This window comes from Salvelinus sp. IW2-2015, linkage group LG26 (assembly GCF_002910315.2).
Source record: "Salvelinus sp. IW2-2015 linkage group LG26, ASM291031v2, whole genome shotgun sequence".
NCBI classification, from domain to species: Eukaryota; Metazoa; Chordata; class Actinopteri; order Salmoniformes; family Salmonidae; genus Salvelinus; species Salvelinus sp. IW2-2015.
The window spans coordinates 2,650,321-2,670,005 of NC_036866.1; the positions used below are offsets into that span (position 1 = coordinate 2,650,321).

The following is a 19,685-nucleotide window of genomic DNA, read 5'->3' on the forward strand; positions in this document are numbered from 1 at the left end:
GTATTGAACTACTCCTGGGCTGTGGCATGTTACTGTATTGAACTACTCCTGGCTGTGCGAGGTGTACTGTATTGAACTACTCCTGGGCTGTGGCAGTGTTACTGTATGAATACTCCTGGGCTGTGGCAGTGTTACTGTATTGAACTACTCCTGGGCTGTGGCAGTGTACTGTATTGAACTACCCTGGCTGTGCAGGTTACTGTATTAACTACTCCTGGGCTGTGGCAGTGTTACTGTATTGAACTACTCCTGGGCTGTGGCAGTGTTACTGTATTGAACTACTCCTGGGCCGTGGCAGTGTTACTGTATGAACTACTCCTGGGCTGTGGCATGTTTACTGTATTGAACTACTTCCTGGGCTGTGGCAGTGTACTGTATTGAACTACTCCTGGCTTGGCAGTGTTACTGTATTGAACTACTCCTGGGCTGTGGCAGTGTTACTGTATTGAACTACTCCTGGGCTGTGCAGTGTTACTGTATTGAACTACTCCTGGGCGGCGTGCATGTTACTGTATTGAACTACTCCTGGGCCGTGGCAGTGTTACTGTATTGAACTACTCCTGGCCGTGGCAGTGTTTACTGTATTGAAACTACCCTGGGCCGTGCAGTGTTACTGTATTGAACTACTCCTTGGCCGTGGCAGTGTTACTGTATTGAACTACTCCTGGGCTGTGGCAGCCCAAAGACATCGGCTGATGTAAAAAGAGATTCATTAATATGTTTGAATAATTCATATGTTTGTGTTTATTTATTTTTCAGAAAAGATGACAAACACTCCCTATTTTCTTCTGCCTTACCGCATCACTAGGACCCTGTGTTTTGTGCAATCATGTGGCATAGCAGTATTTTATCCCGTATTTAAAGCCTTATCCAGAAATGTGAATTTCACCAAAAATGAAATCAAGTGTCTGAGGATGGAGCTGGACCATATGCCATAAAATCTACCCCCCCCCCCCTGATCACAGACCCACAGTCTCTGTCACCTTGACTGGCCTCAGCGTGACATCCTTTCTGTAGGAAAAGTGAGTCAGGTTGACCTGGGTGTACAGCCTCTCCCTGCGCTGGAGCAAGCTGTACAGAGACAGGGTGAACTTAGCCAGCACCAGGGTGCAGCCTATCTCCACCACCAGCATGGCTGTGTAGGATATCATCTGGGCCCTGCACTGAGAGGTCTTGCTCCAGGCCTGACGGGTGTAGTAGGAGGGGGACGGGTGACGAGAAGGTGCTATGTTGGGACAGCTGAAGATCCTTGGCGTGGTCAGTGGCTGTGTTGAGTCTCTCCAGGTGGTTCTGGTGATGGTGGTTCTCCGGGTGGTTCTTGTGATGGTGGTTGTTGGGAAAGTGGTAAAAAGTGTGGTGGTGGGTATTGAGGTTGTGACAGTGGTTGTGGTTGTGGCTAAGGTGGTTGTGGTTGTGGTAGGAGCTGTGGTTGTGTTAGGGGCTAAGGTGGTGGTTGTGGTAGGTGCTGTGGTTGTGGTAGGAGCTAAAGTGGTAGTTGTGGTAGGAGCTGTGGTTGTAGTAGGAGCTAAAGTGGTAGTTGTGGTAGGAGCTGTGGTTGTGGTAGGGGCTAAGGTGGTGGTTGTGGTAGGAGCTGTGGTTGTAGTAGGGGCTAATGTGGTAGTTGTGGTAGGGGCTAAAGTGGTGGTTGTGGTAGGAGCTGTGGTTGTTGAAGGGGCTAAAGTGGTGATTTTTGCAGATGTGGGTAATGTGGTTGTAGTCAGTGCTGTGGTTGTCCCTTTCGTGGTGGGTATCAGAGTTGTGGTAATTAGTGAGGTGGTCACAATGGTGGTTGTAGTTGGGGTGGTGGCTTCAGTTGTGGTGGCCATTGTGGTTGGCAAAGTTGTTGTAGTTGTAGGTGGCTGAGGAGTCGTAGGCTCTGTGGTTGTTGGTGTCGTAGTGGGTAGAGTAGTTGGCTGAGTGGTTGTAGGTGGCTGAGGGGTTGTAGTTGTAACTCTAGTAGTGGGCATTGTGGTTACAAGTGGTGTGTTTGTTTGGGTTGTGGTGGTGGTGGTGGTTGTGGTGAGTGAAGGGATGGTGGTCAGAGGAGGACATATGAGCTGGTCCTCTTTGAGAGACATGATTTCTTGTCCCTTTAAATCCTCCGGCTGGTTACAGATCTCAGGAGACATAGACTTGATCTTGCCAGGGTTTGCCTTCATCCAATTGAAGAGGGGGACCATCCTGCAGTCACAATCCCAAATGTTGTTGTTTAAATAGACTTTGCTGAGTTTTGGTAAGGGGTCAAATATATCCTCTGGAAGTGTCCCCAGGCTATTATGAGCCAGTCTAAGGGTGGTTAGTGATGTCAGCTTTTCAAAGGTGTTTGCTTTCAATGATTTGATGTGGTTGTATTGAAGATTGAGTTCTGTTAGCTTCTCAAGGCCCTCAAAAGACTCTTCAGACACGGTGAACAATTGGTTGTTAGACAGATCCAACTTCCTGAGTTTCTTAAGAGGACTAAATACTCCCTGAGGAAGGCTGGTAATCATGTTTCGACTGAGACTCAACTCAGTCAGTTTGGGCATCTCTCCAAAGAGGACAGGGGGTAGACTTGCAAGTTTATTTCCATTTAGTGTCAATGTTTTAAGCAGAGGAAAGCCCACAAATATTTCTGGAGGCAATTCAGTCAACATGTTATTGTCCAAAAGTATCTTGTTTAATTTGTCTTTATGTGGGAACAAATTGGCTGATATTGAAGTGATTTTGTTACCCTGAAGAGCGATCTCCTTTAAATTGGAAAGATTTTCTAATATATCGTCAGGAATGGCGGTAAGTTGGTTCTCATAGAGCCTCAGTACCTCCAGTTTGTGCAGCTTTGAGAACAGGGCGGAGGACACAGAACTGAGGTGGTTTTTGGCCAGATGGAMGGTCCGAAGGTTTTCTAGGTCATCAAATGTCCCCTCCTCGATGGTGTCAATCTTGTTTATGTGTAATTGGAGTTCTCTCAGTTTCTTAAGGCCATCAAACAATCCTTTCTCCAGACTACGGATCCTGTTGAGTTTCAGCAGAAGTTTATCCAGGTTGTGCAGGTCTTGGAAGACGTCTACAGACAAGGATGTTAGTGGGGTACTGGAGATCTCAATATGCTTGAGGTCGACCAATCCCTCGAAAGCACCATTCTCTATGGACACGGTGGGGGTGGRGATGAACTCTACCTTTTCCAGACTCGGGTTGGTGGCGAAGGCCCCCTTTGGGATGACACTGATGTTACTTTCCACAAAGAAGACCTCTGTSACACCTGCTTTCAGACTTACTGGGATCTGTGTCACTTCCTTGCCGTAAACATCCTGGTTGTCTTTGGGGCAGTCGGTCTCCTTCTCACAGGACTGAGATGAATACCCAATCAGTAAAGGCAGAAGACAGATGAAGGTGTGTCCTCTAGTCATTTTTTCCTGAAAATATATAAAACCTTTCATGTAAAGATTTTGTTTTGATATTGCAATTAACTTGATATATTCACCTTTATATTACTGATTCAAAGAGAATAGTTTGAAAGTTAACAGAAAGCTTACATGCTGCATTATTCAAGATAGCCTATGAAGCCCTGAAGTGATACCTGCAACAAAACAATAAATGCTAAGCAGAGCAATGACGGTATACTGTACATGCTAGTCAACTAATTCATGTAATGCTAAGTGACGTCTGARACAAAAGGAAACAGCCATACCTGATGATTTCCTCTCGTCTTGAGGCTTATAATGGACAGAGGCGAGTAAGARAGTTATAGAGAGAGTCAGGCAAACACCGTTTACTCCTGTTAATCAGCTTATCTAAGTCCCACAGCAGGCTTCCAGTGTGCTAGCATGGGGCGTGAATAGAGAACCCTCTGCTTCCAGAGACAAGAAGGAACAGAGGCCTGAGCCCATAGAACACACATTGGGGAGGTGAATGTACATATTCATAAACTAGCAGGTTCATAAAGTAGTAGGTAGAAGAGTTTCTATCATTCTTTTAGGAAAGTTTTAGTGGCAATGTCTTCATTTACCTGCCGAAAGTTGGCGGAAAGCCTACAAGCTGCATTACTCAAGATAGCCTATGAAGCCCTAATCCAGCTCTCTTGCAGTTGTGTATAATTGTGTGTTTAGTTGTTTACTTCTTGTTTCCTGTCTGTTTGAATTTAGCCTCATGTGTCCTCCACCACCACTCAGTAGCACCATTCTGCATTTCCAGCTTTCTTACCAAAATACTACAGGTACAATCAAATGTTCCTTTGTCAAATCAGGGCCGGCCTAGAACGAATCAGTTGGACAAGCATTTGATTTCCATAGGGAGCCTATTTTTTCATGAGACCTCCTTGCCGTAATTTAACTGTAAAAATGTATTATCTTCCTAGAGTCAATGTCCGCTCCCCCAGAAATCGAATTATCCTAATAATAAAACATCCCCCATAAAAAGCTGTCAGTTTAAGCTTGAGATATCTGTTGGATGCGTCTCAGTCCACCGCATCGGCCGATGTCGGACTTCATCTGAGGTGAAAGGTGACAGAGCTAGAGTGGTGTTTGTCAGACCATGAGACATCCCAAAAATCGGTCTTCTCCCAAAATCYTCTGTAGCGAACCCCTCTATGGAAAGATGAGACTCTCACGAACACGATGGTGTTCTCCGTTTTGCTCTACGACCCTCGCAAGCGTCTTGGGATTCGTCTGAAGTCGGTACAGCCGATCTGTCAACTTCTTTCTGTGTTGTCCGAACAGCTTTGGCTATACACTAATAAGGTGAGACTCTCATGAATATGTCGGTTGTTTTGCTCTAGGACTCCCACAGGCCTCAGAAAACAATCTTGAAAAAATGTATGGAAGTACAGTATATATGGAGACTGTTAAGGGGTTTAAATACAATACAAATTCAAAATAAATGTTTCCTGATCTTTCTTATATCTCTCAAATATAGGACAGACACTTCAGAACATACTTCCTTTTGATATTTTGGGGGGACTATCTGTTGTTCCATGTAYTGAGRKTGTTATTCAATGTGTTTGTATGGGCTAATAGCAATAAGTCCAAAAAGTATTTTCATTTAATCATTTTTTATATACAGTACCAGTCAAAAGTTTGGACACACCTACTCATTCAATGTTTTTTCTTTATTTGTATTATTTTCTACATTGTAGAATAATATTGAYGACATCACAACTATGAAATAACACATATGGAATCATGTAGTAAACAAAAAAGTATTAAACAAATCAAAATATATTTAATATTTAGATTCTTCAAAGTAGCCACCCTTTGCCTTGATGACAGCTTTGCACACTCTTGGCATTCTCTCAAACAGCTTCATGAGGTAGTCACCTGGAATGCATTTCAATTAACAGGTGTGCTTCTGTTAAAGGTTCATTTGTGGAATTGCTTTCCTTCTTAATGCGTTTGAGACAATCATTTGTGTTGTGACATGGTAGTGGTGGAATACAGAAGATAGCCCTATTTGGTAAAATACCAAGTTCATATTATGGCAAGAACAGGTCAAATAAGCAAAGAGAAATGACAGTCCATCATTACTATAAGACATGAAGGTCAGTCAATACGGAACATTTCAAGAAAAGTGCAGTCACAAAAATCATCAAGCGCTTTGATGAAACTGTCTCTCATGAGGACCGCCACAGGGAAGGAAGACCCAGAGTTACCTCTACTGCAGAGGATAAGTTCATTAAAGTTGCCAGCCTCAGTAATTGCAGCCCAAATAAATGCTTCACAGAGTTCAAGTAACAGACACATCTTAACATCAACTGTTCAGAGGAGACAGCACAAATCAGGCCTTCATGGTCAAATTGCTGCAAAGAAACCACCACTAAAGGACACCAATAATAAGAAGAGACTTGCTTGGGCCAAGAAACACGAGCAATGGACATTAGACCGGTGGAAATCTGTCCTTTAGTCTAATGAGTCCAAATTTGACATTTTTGGTTCCAACTGCCGTCTTTGTGAGACGCAGAGTAAGTGAACGAATGATATCTGTGTGTAGGATTCTCACCGTGAAGCATGGAGGAGGAGGTGTGGTGTGAGGGGGTGCGTTGCTGGTAACACTGTCATTATTTGTTACTTTGCTGGTAACACTGTCATACTGTCATTACTGGGATTTATTTAGAATTGAAGGCACACTTAAGCAGCATGGCTACCACAGCATTCTGCAGCGATACACCATCCCATCTGGTTTGCACTTAGTGCGACTATCATTTCTTTTTCAACAGGACAATGACCCAAAACACACCTCCAGGCTGTGTAAGGTCTAATTGACCAAGGAGAGTGATGGAGTGTAGCATCTGATGTCCTGGCCTCCACAATCACCCAACCTCAACCCATTTGAGATGGTTTGGGATGAGTTCGACTGCAGAGTGAAGGAAAAGCAGCCAACAAGTGCTCATCATACGTGGGAACTCCTTCAAGATTGTTGGAAAAGCATTCCTCATGAAGCTGGTTGAGAGAATGCCAAGAGTGTGCAAAGCTGTCATCAAAGCAAAGGGCGGCTACTTTGAAGAATCTAAAATCTAAAATATATTTTGATTTGTATCACTTTTTTGGTTGCTATATGATTCCATATGTTTCATTTCATAGTGTTGATGTCTTCACTATTATTCTACAATGTAGAAAATAGTAAAACATTTAAAATAGTATTTTTTTTGCGATAATTCAACCCCCCCTTTAGACTGTTATGGGTTAATGTGGCATGAACACAACCAGACATTATGTTTTCATCTGATTGGTTTGACAATCCCAGTTACCTTCTCACATTCATCCAAACAATTCCAGCATCTGAACAGTGCATTGTGCACCCGCCAATTCGAAACTGGCTAAAACTATCTCACCGGAGAAAGCGTCAGAGCGAGCAAAACAGCGCCCCTCTGTCTTACTACATGTTGCCCATGTATTCGATGCTTTCTGGCCAAAAAGAGTATGACATGCCATCATATTTCTGTCCAGACAGCATCAGACACATGGGCTACACATACTGAGACAGAGGGGTGCTGTTTCGCTCGCTCGGATGCCTTATCTGAAATTGATGCAACTTTGTGTCGGCGCACGTCACGGTCAAATATTGCCCATCCCAATATTTTATTTGSCTGAGCAAGGAGGTATGGTAGACACTGTGACACTGCATGTTTGACACAGGGCCACTATTTAACACAGGACCGGCATTACGGGAGGGCCTTAGAGGGGCCTGGCCCGCCCATAACGCTGGCCTTGTGTCAAACAGGCAGTTTCACAGTTTTCCCCAGAGGAGAGGGATTGATGCTTATGCAACGGAAATATATTGTAAAATATTACTGCTAATACAATGCGAATCACTATATTCAATATTCAAATGCATTGTGACTTATATACAATATTATATTGTTATTGTTCAATTCATCAGTTATTTTGAAGAGAAATTGTCTTCAAGAGGCCAATGCTGTCAGAAATGAAATGACCGGGACAAGACCTATCTTTTTCCATAATGAACACAAGTGATTAAGGCCTATTCTTTATGAGAGTTTGAGGTTAACTTTTTTTCTGTTCAGCTACCTAGCTAGCTAGCTACATTTGGTCAGTCTGACTAGCTAGTCAGCTAATACTCKGTTTTTCCTGATAAGTATAGCTATTGTCTAGGTTAATGTGTGTTTTCTCATCGTAATGTGTTTATTTTCTAGGTACAGTAGCTGTGTGACAAATAACTAGCCTAATGCTATTTAATCCTACTATTTTAGCCTAGTTAGCTAGTCAACTAACCTTGCTTTAGCCTCTGGATTTTATGGTTTGTGAAATTTTGTTGAGCATGACAAATCATATATATTACTTATTATATGTCTACTAGATGGGAGTGTTTTATAGTCTACTCTAATGAAGTGTAAAACCATTGGTTGATTTGTGACACACTGCAGCATACAGTTGAGATAAGGTTTACATTCCGTTGCTAAATACCATCAGCGAGCATTAGACACATGGAATGTACAAGGATAAAGTCAGAATCTCGCCCACACACAATCAGTGGGTGCCAAGGTCATTGCAGAGCTCTTAATGTGAACCCCAGCCAACCTCATCATGAAACCTTGGCATAAACCCATCTGATCATGAATCTCTGTTGTAGCCTACTCACAAATTTGATTTGTGTGTTGACTTCTCACTCCAATAGCCAGGCTTCAGTTTTCCTGAAGAACAAGTGTTTGTGATGTGCAACTTGATCAAGTACTGAAGAAGAGAAGTTGAATGCCCTCACATCAATTGAACACATTGTTGTTGTTAAAATGTAATTTTTAACACACTGTGCCACACAATGAACCCTTGTCTCTTAAGCATTTCAGAATATCACTAATATGTAGCGTATTTATTAAATATAACAGTCAGTCATTTGACTTGATGTGTGTGTGTGAAGCATAACCATTTGCAATGAGATGAAACCAGCCTACAGTGCATTCAGAGAGCTACTTACGTACATGTGATATTTAAGACATTTTCTAAAAACCTGTTTTTGCTTTGTCATTATAGGGTATTGTGTGTAGATTGGTGAGAAAAAACAACAACAATTTAATCCATTTTAGAACAAGGTTGTAACGTAACACAATGTGGAAAAAGTGAAGGGGTCTTAATGTTTTCCCGAATGCACTGTATATCTATTAATTACTGCAATAAGTCTTGATATAAAAATGACACAATAACAAGCCTAGTTTCAGTTAGTAAATCATAGAAAGAAAGCTTTACTTGAAAATCAACAGCTATGTGATTAGATATATGTTGAACATTAGATTTGTTCAMTATGAAGTATTTGTCCAGTATTGAAAATAAAAACATGCATGGCATTTTGTGCATACCATCCATGCCATTTTCATGTGATTATTGTTACAGTTTATGGTATCTTTATTTTTTGTTGTGCAAAACATCAGACCACAGCAAGCTTGCTAAAGAGCTTCAAGAGGGACTTCGTAATCATATTATGGAATCCCAATCAGAGCCACTTATTCCATCAGAGTGGAGTTTCCCAAAAGTCAGGGCCAAGCTCGTCTGTCCTTGGTCAAGGGTTCTTAATAGCGACATGATAGGTTCCTGTGCTAACATGTTTGGGAAAGACCACATCAGAAGGTTGTTTGCTCAGGCGTGTTCAGCATTACTGTACAGTACACCTCCTATGTGGTGCTCAGGCGTGTTCAGCATTACTGTACAGTACACCTCCTATGTGGTGCTCAGGCGTGTTCAGCATTACTGTACAGTACACCTCCTATGTGGTGCTCAGGCGTGTTCAGCATTACTGTACAGTACACCTCCTATGTGGTGCTCAGGCGTGTTCAGCATTACTGTACAGTACACCTCCTATGTGGTGCTCAGGCCTCTGGGCCAGTCTAGATGACCGAGTTGTTTTTGTTCCTGCGGCCAAGGTTGCGGCTGCCTCTCTTGTTCCTCCTCCAACAGACGCAGCAGACGATGAGACTGATGATGACGGCGGTGCAGACCACCGCGGTGATAATGATCTGCGTGTTCCTGGACACGCCCTCTCCGTTCCCCCGCCCACTGCCGGTGTCCTCCCCCTGCTCCTGAGTGGGTGTGGCCTCTGCAGCAGGAGAGGGGGTGCTCGTCTTGGGAGGGGGGGTGTGGGGTTTCCTCCWCTTCTCTGTGGGGGCGATATCAGGGACGGCTGACGTAGTATCCTGCATCAGCTCGTCGTTGGTCAGGTTGGCTATGCTGTAACCGCTCAGGGCAGAGGGCGTGAGGCACACCACAGCACTGAGGTTGGTCTTGGTGGGGTGCCGTGTCAGCCAGTCTCGCAGTGGCACAATGTCCTGGTCGCACCTCCAGGGGTTGTCAGCCAGCAACACCTCCTTGGCCACCGTTAGGGTYCTGAGGAGCTCTGAGGGCAGGTTGGGTAGGGAGTTGTTGTGGAGGACCAGCTGGCCAAGTTGGGTCTGGCCCTGGAGAAGCCCTGCGGGGAGGGAGCTGATGTAATTGTGCTTGAGGGAGATGTTGACCAGCTTGGGCAGCCCCTGGAAGGTCCCTTCCCACAGGCTGGTGAGGAGGTTGGTGTGCAGGGACACTTCCCCCAGCTCGGCCAGRCCACTGAAGGCCCTGGGGGACACAGAGCTGATCTGGTTCCGGCTCAGCACCAGCAGACGTAGCTGGGTCAGGTTGCTGAAGGTTTTGCCCTCCAGGCGTGTCAGCCGGTTGTCATACAGCCACAGCTCCTTCAGGGCCATGGGCCCAAAAACCCCTGGGGACAGACTCTGGAGCTCATTCTCATACAGGGAAATCTGGGCCAAGTTTGGGAGGTTGAGGAAAATCCCCTGTGGGAGGGAAGTCAGACGGTTGCTGGAGAGATAAAGCTTCTGCAGGCTCTGCAGCTGGGAGAACAGGTTAGCGGGGAGTTGAGTGATGGCGTTATCCTGCAGAGAAATCTCCTCCAGGCTCACCAGGTCATCCAACGCTCCGTCAGGGATCTCCCTGAGAGCGTTCCGGTTCAGACGCAGGGATTTGAGATTTCTCAGGCCCCTGAAGGTGTCCCTTGAGAACTGACTGATGTTATTCCTGGCTAGGGAGAGATGCTGCAGCTCAGTGARGGAGCGAAAGGCCTCCTCAGGTACAGACGTGATGAGGTTCTTGCCTATGTCCAGGGWCCTAAGAGCAGTGAGGGAGTTGAGCCAGGCAGGGCGGAGCACCAGGAGCTTGTTGCCGCTCAGAGTCAGAGATTCCAGCTTCACCAGGTTTAGAAACAGGGCCTCAGGTAGGTCATTCAGCTCAGTGCCGGTGAAGCCCAGGGCACCCAGGTTATGACTGAGGTCAAAGGTGCCAGGGAACACCTCTCTGATCCCAGTGTCTTTGACCACAAAGATGCCAAGGGCCTCMGCAAAAGCAGCCAAGTCATGGGGTTTGAGATCGGTAATGTTGGTGTTGGAGATGTAGAAGGTGGTGGTAGAGCCAGGCACTGAGGACGGGAACTCTGTGATTGACCTGCCTTGGCAGAGGATTTTGCTGTCTCTGCACTGGCATCCATCTGGGCACACTCCAAGAACTCCACTGATGGAAAAGAGGAGGAGAAAGGGGTGGAGGTTGARTGACAGGTCCATTGATGCTCCTAGAAAAGAGGAAGAGGGGTTAGCTTTGTTTGATGTCATGCACACACAAACAAAATGTCAAGTTTATGAAGCAGTATGTGTTTGCACGTGACACTAAACAAAAAATACACAAAGTAAAATAAGATGTAATAAATAAACAGAGTGAGGTGAAAAATGCGCCAGACAAATAAAGCTGCATCATAATTTCTTGAAATAGTGTTTTGTAAAATTGGTTTTATGTGGATATAAGACCATGGGAGGGTGCAGGCCAAAGAGACTAGCCTATCGTCTAGTACTAGAATCTTAAATCTCTGTTGACTTAGGGGCAATCGGCAGTTGCTATATCCATTTTTTGTACTTATTAATTGATGATACACTACATAACCAAAAGTATGTGGACACCTGCTCATCGAACATCTCATTCCAAAATCATGGGCGTTAATATGGGGTTGTTCCCCCCATTGCTGCTATAACAGCCTCCACTGTTCTGAGAAGGCTTTCCACTAGATGTTGGAACATTGCTGCGGGGACTWGCTTCCATTCAGCCACAAGACCATTAGTGAGGTCGGGCACTGATGTTGGGCGAATAGGCATGGCTCGCAGTCAGCGTTCCAATTCATCCAAAAGGCATTCYATGGGGTTGAGGTCAGGGCTCTGTGCAAGCCAGTCAAGTTCTTCCACACCAATCTCGACAGACCATTTCTGTATGGACCTCACTTTGTGCACGGGGGAATTGTCCTGCTGAAACAAGAAAGGGCCTTCCCCAAACTGTTCCCACAAAGTTGGTGGCACATAATCATCTAGAATGTCATTGTATACTGTAGTGTTACGATTTTCCCTCACTGGAACTAAGGGACCTACCCCATTCCATGACAAACAGCCCCAGACCATTATTCCTCCTCCACCAAACTTTACAGTTGTCACTATGCATTGAGGTAGGCTGCGTTCTCCTGGCATCCACCAAACCCAGATTCGTCCGTCGGACTAGCAGATGGTGAAGCACGATTCATCACTCCAAAGAACGCGGTTCCACCTCTTCCAGAGTCCAATGGCGGCGAGCTTTACACCTCTCCAACCAACGGTTGGCATTGCACATTGTGATCTTAGGCTTGTGTGCTGCTGCTCGGCCATGGAAACCCATTTCATGAAACTCCTGAAGAACACTTATTGTGCTGACGTTCCTTACAGAGACAGTTTGGAACTCGGTGAGTGTTGCAACCGAGGACAGACAATTATTATGCGCCACGTGCTTCAGCACTCGGCGGTCCCGTTCAGTGAGCTTGTGTGGCTTACCACTTCCCGGCTGAGCTGTTGTTGCTCCTAGACGTTTCCACTTCACAACAACAGCACTTACAGTTGACCAGGGAAGCTCTAGATGGGCAGAAATTTGACTAATTAACTTGATGAAAAGGTGACATCCTATGACGGTGCCACATTCAACATCACTGAGCTCTTCTGTAAGGCCATTCTACTGCCAATGTCTGTCTATCGAGATCGCATGGCTGTGTGCTCGATTTTATACACCTACAAGCAACGGGTGTGTCTGAAATAGTCGAATCCACTAATGTGGATATATATACAGTGGGGAGAACAAGTATTTGATACACTGCCAATTTTGCAGGTTTTCCTACTTACAAAACATATAGAGGTCTGTAATTTTTATCATAGGTACACTTCAACTGTGAGAGACGGAATCTAAAACAAAAATCCAGAAAATCACATTGTATGATTTTTAAGTAATTAATTTGCATTTTATTGCATATGGTCTATCTACTAGAAACTCATGGATAATATGGACACAGATATAAAAAAAAAAATAATAATACTTTGTACGAATACATTTTTAAAAAGTTTTTCAAGTATTAATTAGCTAAATTACCATAAATTACAGAAGATTCCGGTAACTTTGATAAATCACCGGTAGCTTTGCAACCCTAGTTAGCAGACACTCATATCTAGAGCCACTCGAGTAAGTGCTTCAAGTAAGGAAAATGAAACCACAGCAAATATTGTTAGGAAAAACGTCAAAAATAAGTGCACTACTAACATGTTAGTAATTGAATGAAAGGTGAAAAGTTGCAAAGTACCAGTAAAAGAATTGCAAAATTCAACAAAAAATATAAAACATTTAAGTTTTATACCACCAAGTGCTGTAGTTGGAGGATGGCCACGCCAAAACCTTAGCAGACTGGTTGACTGCAGCTGTCTGGGGCTGTGGACTGTTTCAATTGTTTATAATGACAGAGGAGGCAGCTTTTACAACCCACTGGACACAGACGTCAATTCAACGTCTATTCCACGTTGGTTCAACGTCATATCTTTGCAATTACATAGAAACAACGTTGATTCAACCAGTGTGTGCCCAGTGGAAAAGCTCTACCAATATTATAGTCCGTTTGGTTTCGGGCTCTCTCCATAAGGACCCTGGTTCGTTATTAAAGTCAAATGGCAGCAGAATGCTATTTTCTGTGTGGCTAGGATGTATTAAAACCTCTACAGGATCGGTGTGTCTAATGTTGGCTAATGCGATTAGTAACAAGAACATTTCCCAGGACATAGACATATCCGATATTGGCAGAAAGCTTAAATTCTTGTTAATCCAATTTACAGTAGCTATTAAAGTGAAATAATACCATGCTATTGTTTGAGGAGAGTGCACAGTTATGAACTTGAAAAGTTATTAATAAACCAATTAGGCACATTTGGACAGTTGAACAGAAATGCAATGGGTCATTGGATGCAATGGTTCATTGGATCAGTCTAAAACTTTGCACATACACTGCTGCCATCTAGTGGCCAAAATCTAAATTGCGTCTGGAATAATACATTAGGCCTTTCTCTTGTGTTTCATAGAAGATGGTAAAAAACAAAAAACAAAAAAACATGCTTTTTTCTTTGTATTATCTTTTACCAGATCTAATGTGTTATATTCTCCTACATTCATTTCACATTTCCACAAACTTCAAAGTGTTTCCTTTCAAATGGTATCAAGAATATGCATATCCTTGCTTCAGGTCCTGAGCTACAGTCAAAAAAAATTACAGACCTCTACATGCTTTGTAAGTAGGAAAACCTGCAAAATTGTCAGTGTATCAAATACTTGTTATCCCCACTGTATATATACAATATATATACTTTTGTATATATATTGTATGTAACCATTGATTCTTGAAGAATATAACTTATAAATGCCTCATGAGCTTAGATCAACTGTGTCACAAAATATAAGCTTTTTTTACTCCAATGTTTGTAAACAAAGTAAATGTAAACAAATAATAGCCTCAAAAAATTAATAAAACTATAATGTTGATATCATAGATGGTCAATCCTTGCATCTGTCCATTAATTTGAGAGTGGTTAATTTTCTCCAGCCCCGCTCCTCAGCTTTTTATCGAAACAGGGGAGGGGATCCCCTTGGTTATTGTTTCAACTGCTTAGTCCCCATTTAATAGTACTTCATCGTTGGACCTAATATAAGTATCACACCTTTCTATTCAAACGAGGGTAAACCAAAAGTACGACCATACATTCATAGTTTACAAGAAACTGTGTGAGATAGGCTACATAAGAATGGGATGTTTTGGTTTTCATGTTTCTCTATCTTTGATTGGATCCAAAATGGCTGTTGTTTCCAGGGAAAAAAGGGAATATGTAGTGTTGATCTATGTGGTTGGTATTTAATATGAAGTTTTCAGCATGAAATATCCTTTCTATATTTTTTTATATGTTTTACTATGTCAATAGGTTTTTGTTGTAAATGTTTTGCAGCCAAACTGGTGGCAGTTGGGGAAAAGACAATAGTTGGAAGAGTTCATTGAAAATAATGCCATTGTTGATTAGATGCTTTTTTTTCATTAATCAGGCTATTTCCTCTTGAACCATATGGTCTATCTACTAGAAACTCATGGATAATATGGACACAGATATAAAAATTTAAAAAATAATACTTTGTACGAATACATTTTTAAAAAGTTTTTCAAGTATTAATTAGCTAAATTACCATAAATTACAGAAGATTCCGGTAACTTTGATAAAATGTCAAGGTTTATTGAAGCAGTATGTGTTTGCACGTGACACTAAACAAAAAAGTACACACAAAGTAAAATAAGATGTAATAAAAATAAACAGAATGAGTGAAAAATGCGCCAGAAAATAAAGCTGCATCATAATTTGTGAAATATAGTGTTTGTAATTGGTTTGTTATGTGGATAGTAAGACGCATGGGAAGTGCAAGGCCAAAAGAGACTAGCCAATTCGTACTAGAAGATAACGAATCTTAAATCTCTGTTGACTTAGGGGAATCGGGCAGTTGCTTATATCCAATTTTTTGTGTACTATTCAATTGATGATAGCACTACATAACCAAAGAAAGTATGTGCGGACACTGACTCATCGAACATCTTCATTCCAAAATCAATGGGCGTTAATATGGGGTTGTTCCCCCATTGCTGCTATAACACCTCCGTGACTTTCTTCGAGAAGGCTTTCCCACTAGATGTTGGAACATTGCTCGCTGGACTAGCTTCCATTCACCACAAGACCATTAGTGAAGTCGGGCACTGATGTTGGGCGAATAGGGCATGGCTCGCAGTCAGCGTTCCAATTCATCCAAAGGCATCAATGGGTGTGAGGTCAGGGCTCTGGTGCAAGCCAGTCAAGTTCTTCCACACGCAATCTCGACAGACCATTCTTGTATGGACCTCACTTTTGTGCACGGGGGAATTGTCCTGCTGAAACAAGAAAGGCCTTCCCCAAACTGTTCCCACAAAGTTGGTGCACATAATCATCTAGAATGTCATTGTATACTGTAGTGTTACGATTTCCCTCACTGGAACTAAGGGACCCTACCCCATTCCATGACAAACAGGCCCCAAGCCATTAGCTCCCCTCCACCAAACTTACAGTTGTCACTATGCATTGAGGTAGGCTGCTTCGCTGGCATCCACCAACCCACCCAGATCGTAGTCCGTCGGACTAGCAGATGGTGAAGCACGATTCATCACTCCAAAGAACGCACTCCACCTCTCCAGAAGTCCAATGCGGGCGAGCTTTACACCTCTACACAAACCTAACGTTGCATTGCAGCATGTGTGATCTTAGGCTTGGTGTGCTAGCGCTGCTCGGGCCATGGAAACCCATTTTCATGAAACTCCTGAAGAAACACCTTATTGTGCTAACGTGCCTTACAGAGACAGTTTGGAACTCGGTGAGGTGCAACCTGAGGACAGGACAAGTATAATGCGCACGTGCTTCAGCACTCGCAGCGAAGTTCCCGTTCAGTGAGCTTGTGTCGTGAACGTTGACCACTGTCTCCGGCTGAGCTGTTGATGCTGCCTAGACGTTTCCACTTCACAACAACAGCACTTACAGTTTGACCATGGGAAAACTCTAGATGTGGCCCGCGAGAGAGAGTGAAGGAACTATTAACTTGATGAAAAGGTTGACATCTATGACATAGCCATGCCACATTCAACCATTCACTGAGCTCTTCTGTAAGGCCATTCTACTGCCATATGTCTGTCTATCGAGATCGCATAGGCTGATGTGCTCGATTTATACACCTACAAGCAACGGACCTCCGATTACACACGAGCACACTCAAAGCCGCGTGCGTCTGAATAGTCGAGTCTCGCACTAATGTGGATAATATATAACTCACGGGGGAAACACAGTATTTGATACTCCCAAAACTCAACGCCGCAATTTGCAGGTTTTGTCTCTGTTAAAAGAAATAATAGAGGTCTGTAATTATTTTAATCATAGACGCGTGACACTTTACAACGTGGTGAGAGACGGAATCTGAAACAAATATGCCAGAAACTCACGATTAGATTTACCCAGAAATTTTTCCCAATTTATTGTGCATTTTTATGGCAGAGTGGTCTTATCTGACTAGAAAACTCAGGATAATATGGACACAAGAATAAAAAAAAAATAATACATTACTGTTGTACGAATCATCATTTTTAAACAAGTTTTCTCAAGATTTATTAATTCCAGCCTAAAATTAGCCAGATTAAGATTACAGAAGGATCCGGTAACTGTTATAAAGTCACGAGCGGTACGCATTTGGCGAACCCATCACGTTAGCAGACACCTCTATATCTGAGCCACTCGAGTAAGTGCTTCAAGTAAGGAAGAATGAAACCACAGCAAATATTGCTAGGAAAAACCGTCAAAGAATAAAGTGCACTACTAACATGTAGTAATTGAATGAAAGGTGAAAAGTTGCAACAGTACCAGTAAAAGAATTGCAGAAATTCAACAAAAAATATAAAACATTAGTTTTTATACCACCAGAGTCGTGGTAGTGAGGATTGGCCGACGCCAAAACCTTAGCATGACTGGTTGACTGCAGCGTCTGGGCTGTGGACTGTTCAATGTTTATAACTGACGAGGAGGCAGCTTTTACACCCACTGGACACAGACGTCAATTCAACGTCTATTCCACGTTGGTTCAACGTGCATATCTTGCAATTACATAGAAAACAACGTTGATTCAACCAGTGTGGCCCAGTGAGAAAAGCTCCTACCAATATTAAGTCGCGTTTGGTTTCGGTCGTCTCGTCAACAGGAGCCTGTTGTTATTAAAGTCAACTGGCAGGCAGCAATGCTATTACCCTCTTGTAGTGGCTAGGATTATTGAATATACCATTGACTATGGCGATGCTTGTGCCAATGGTGTGCGCTAATCCGCCGATAAGGTAAACAAGAACAATTTCCCAGGACATAAAACAAATATCGAATTACTTGCAGAAAGCTTAAATTACTTGGTTAATTCCAAATTTACAGATACTACAACCCAGTGAAATTAAATACCATCTATTGTTTGAAAGGAGTAGTGCACAGTTATGAACTTGAAAAGGTTATTAATTCAACACAATTAGCACAATTTGGGCACAGAAGCCCAAACTTGAAAAACAGTGAAATGCAAAATGGCCGTCAATTGGTTGCAATGGTTCATTGGATCAGTCTCAAAAATGCTTGGCAACAGTACACTGCTTGCCATCTAGTGGCCCAAGAAAACAAAATCTAAATTTGCGTCGAATAATAACATTAGGCCTTTCTCTTGTGTGTCATAGAGAAGGATGCGTAAAAACAAAAAAAAAAAAAAACACTGCTTTTTTACTTCCGTATTATCTTTTACCAGATTCTAATGTGTTACCTATTCTCCACATTCACTCAAGAACATGTCCACAAACTTCAAAAGTGTTCGCTTTCAAATGTGGTATCCCAAAGAATATGCCATATCCCTTTGCGGGCTATATCAGGTCCTGACGCTACAGTCAGTAATAGATTTGGTATGTCATGTTTAGTCAAAGAATTTGAAGAAAAAGGGCGGATCCTGTTTCAAGATGCCAAACCAGAGTCTTCCGAGGAAATGGATTCCCAAGCGCAGCAATGTTGGTCCTTCCATTTACACACAGCCAACAGAGGAATTTTTTTATTCAGCCCACTGAATATTATTATTTTTAAGATAAAAAGAACATAAATCGTTCCTTGGTGTTTCCCCCAGATGTACCCAATTTCATAATTACATTTCAGTTCAAGTTTAGCTATGTAGCCATTTGCTTAGACTATAGATTAACAAGTTATAGTTGTATTATCAAAATATCGGGTTCACTATCAATGACTGCCCGCACTAGATTTTGATAAGCGCTTTTTCCTCACATCAATAAACATTAGCAGGGCTGTTGTGCGTTCCTTATGTCAACATGCGTGGCTCCCACAGGGACATAATGACAACACGGTGGAAACTTGGGTCAGTATATACATTATTAGCAGCGTATAATGACAGAAATCGTTCCCTGCTTTATCTCTGACTCTTAGGCAGATGTTTGCATCTGAAGAAACTGCTAGTGAACATTATCCTATCGCAGTTCCCCTTAAGTGTTGGGAGGAAAGACAGACAGACATGATAACAGCACCATTGCCAAGCAGAGTCATCTGGAGGTTGAATATGATCGCCAACGATGCAAGCACTATTGCCATTTGATGTTATGCCATAAATAACGTACAATCACTGCCATATTGCAAGGAACACACAGAAAATCTGAAGAATGTGTTACTCTATACTTTATGTATGCCTGCTGACGCAACTCAACTCAGAGCAAGTATTCAATTCTTAAGTCACAGTATTGAAAAGTGAAAGACACTGTGCCCCGATCTTTCGGATGGGCCACAGTGTCTCCTGACCCCTCCTGTCTCAGCCTCCAGTATTTATGCGTGCAGAGTTTGCAGGGGCTAGGCCAGTGGTTATAGCGGAGACTCTCCTCTGATCCAGATGTCCTGTGATGAATTTAAGTATGCATCTCTCTAATTCGCTCCTTCTCTCTTTCATTCTCTCTCTCGGAGAAACTTGAGCCCAGACCAACGTCAGGACGACCGGGCAATGAGACTCCTCTTTACTGTCCCCAGTCCACCTGGCTCTTTGCGTGCGTGTCCCAGTTTCAACTGTTCTGCGCTGACGGTTATGGAACGCCCCTACCTGTGCCGAGACCTGCTGTTCTTTCAACTCTTAATTATGCTATGAAAAGCCAACTGAATTATCCTGATATTTATTTGACCATCTTTCATTTATGAACATTTTGAACATTCTGGCCATGTTCTGTTATAATCTCCACCCGCACAGCCAGAAGAGGACTGGCCACCCCTCAGAGCCTGTTCCTCTCTA

At 42.9% G+C, this 19,685-nt stretch overlaps 2 protein-coding genes across 3 annotated transcripts in view; both read right to left on the minus strand.

Annotated features, from left to right (window-relative positions):
• Positions 1 to 622: 622 nt before the first annotated feature.
• On the minus strand, positions 623 to 3,816 carry LOC111953016 (carboxypeptidase N subunit 2-like). 2 transcript variants are annotated; one of them, XM_023972081.2, is made up of 3 exons: positions 3,668 to 3,816; positions 3,513 to 3,556; positions 623 to 3,392 (listed from the first exon to the last, which is right to left on the minus strand). In XM_023972081.2, exons 2-3 carry the CDS (start codon positions 3,519 to 3,521, stop codon positions 960 to 962), a joined length of 2,442 nt encoding a protein of 813 aa, XP_023827849.1. In that variant the 5' UTR covers positions 3,522 to 3,556; positions 3,668 to 3,816; the 3' UTR covers positions 623 to 959. The 2 variants fall into 2 exon arrangements, with proteins under 2 accessions (XP_023827849.1, XP_023827850.1); XM_023972082.2 differs by lacking the exon at positions 3,513 to 3,556 and having other exon boundaries at positions 3,668 to 3,815.
• Positions 3,817 to 8,283: 4,467 nt separating this feature from the next.
• The window catches only part of LOC111953017 (leucine-rich repeat-containing protein 15-like), a 12,714-nt gene continuing 1,312 nt past the window's right edge, over positions 8,284 to 19,685 (minus strand). Inside the window, exons 2-3 of the mRNA XM_023972084.2 lie at positions 9,276 to 11,031; positions 8,284 to 9,091 (exon numbers count right to left, since the gene is read on the minus strand). Coding sequence (XP_023827852.1) covers positions 9,308 to 11,023 — 1,716 coding nt within the window. The 5' untranslated portion in view covers positions 11,024 to 11,031 and the 3' untranslated portion in view covers positions 8,284 to 9,091; positions 9,276 to 9,307. The remainder of the gene's footprint in view (positions 9,092 to 9,275; positions 11,032 to 19,685) is intronic.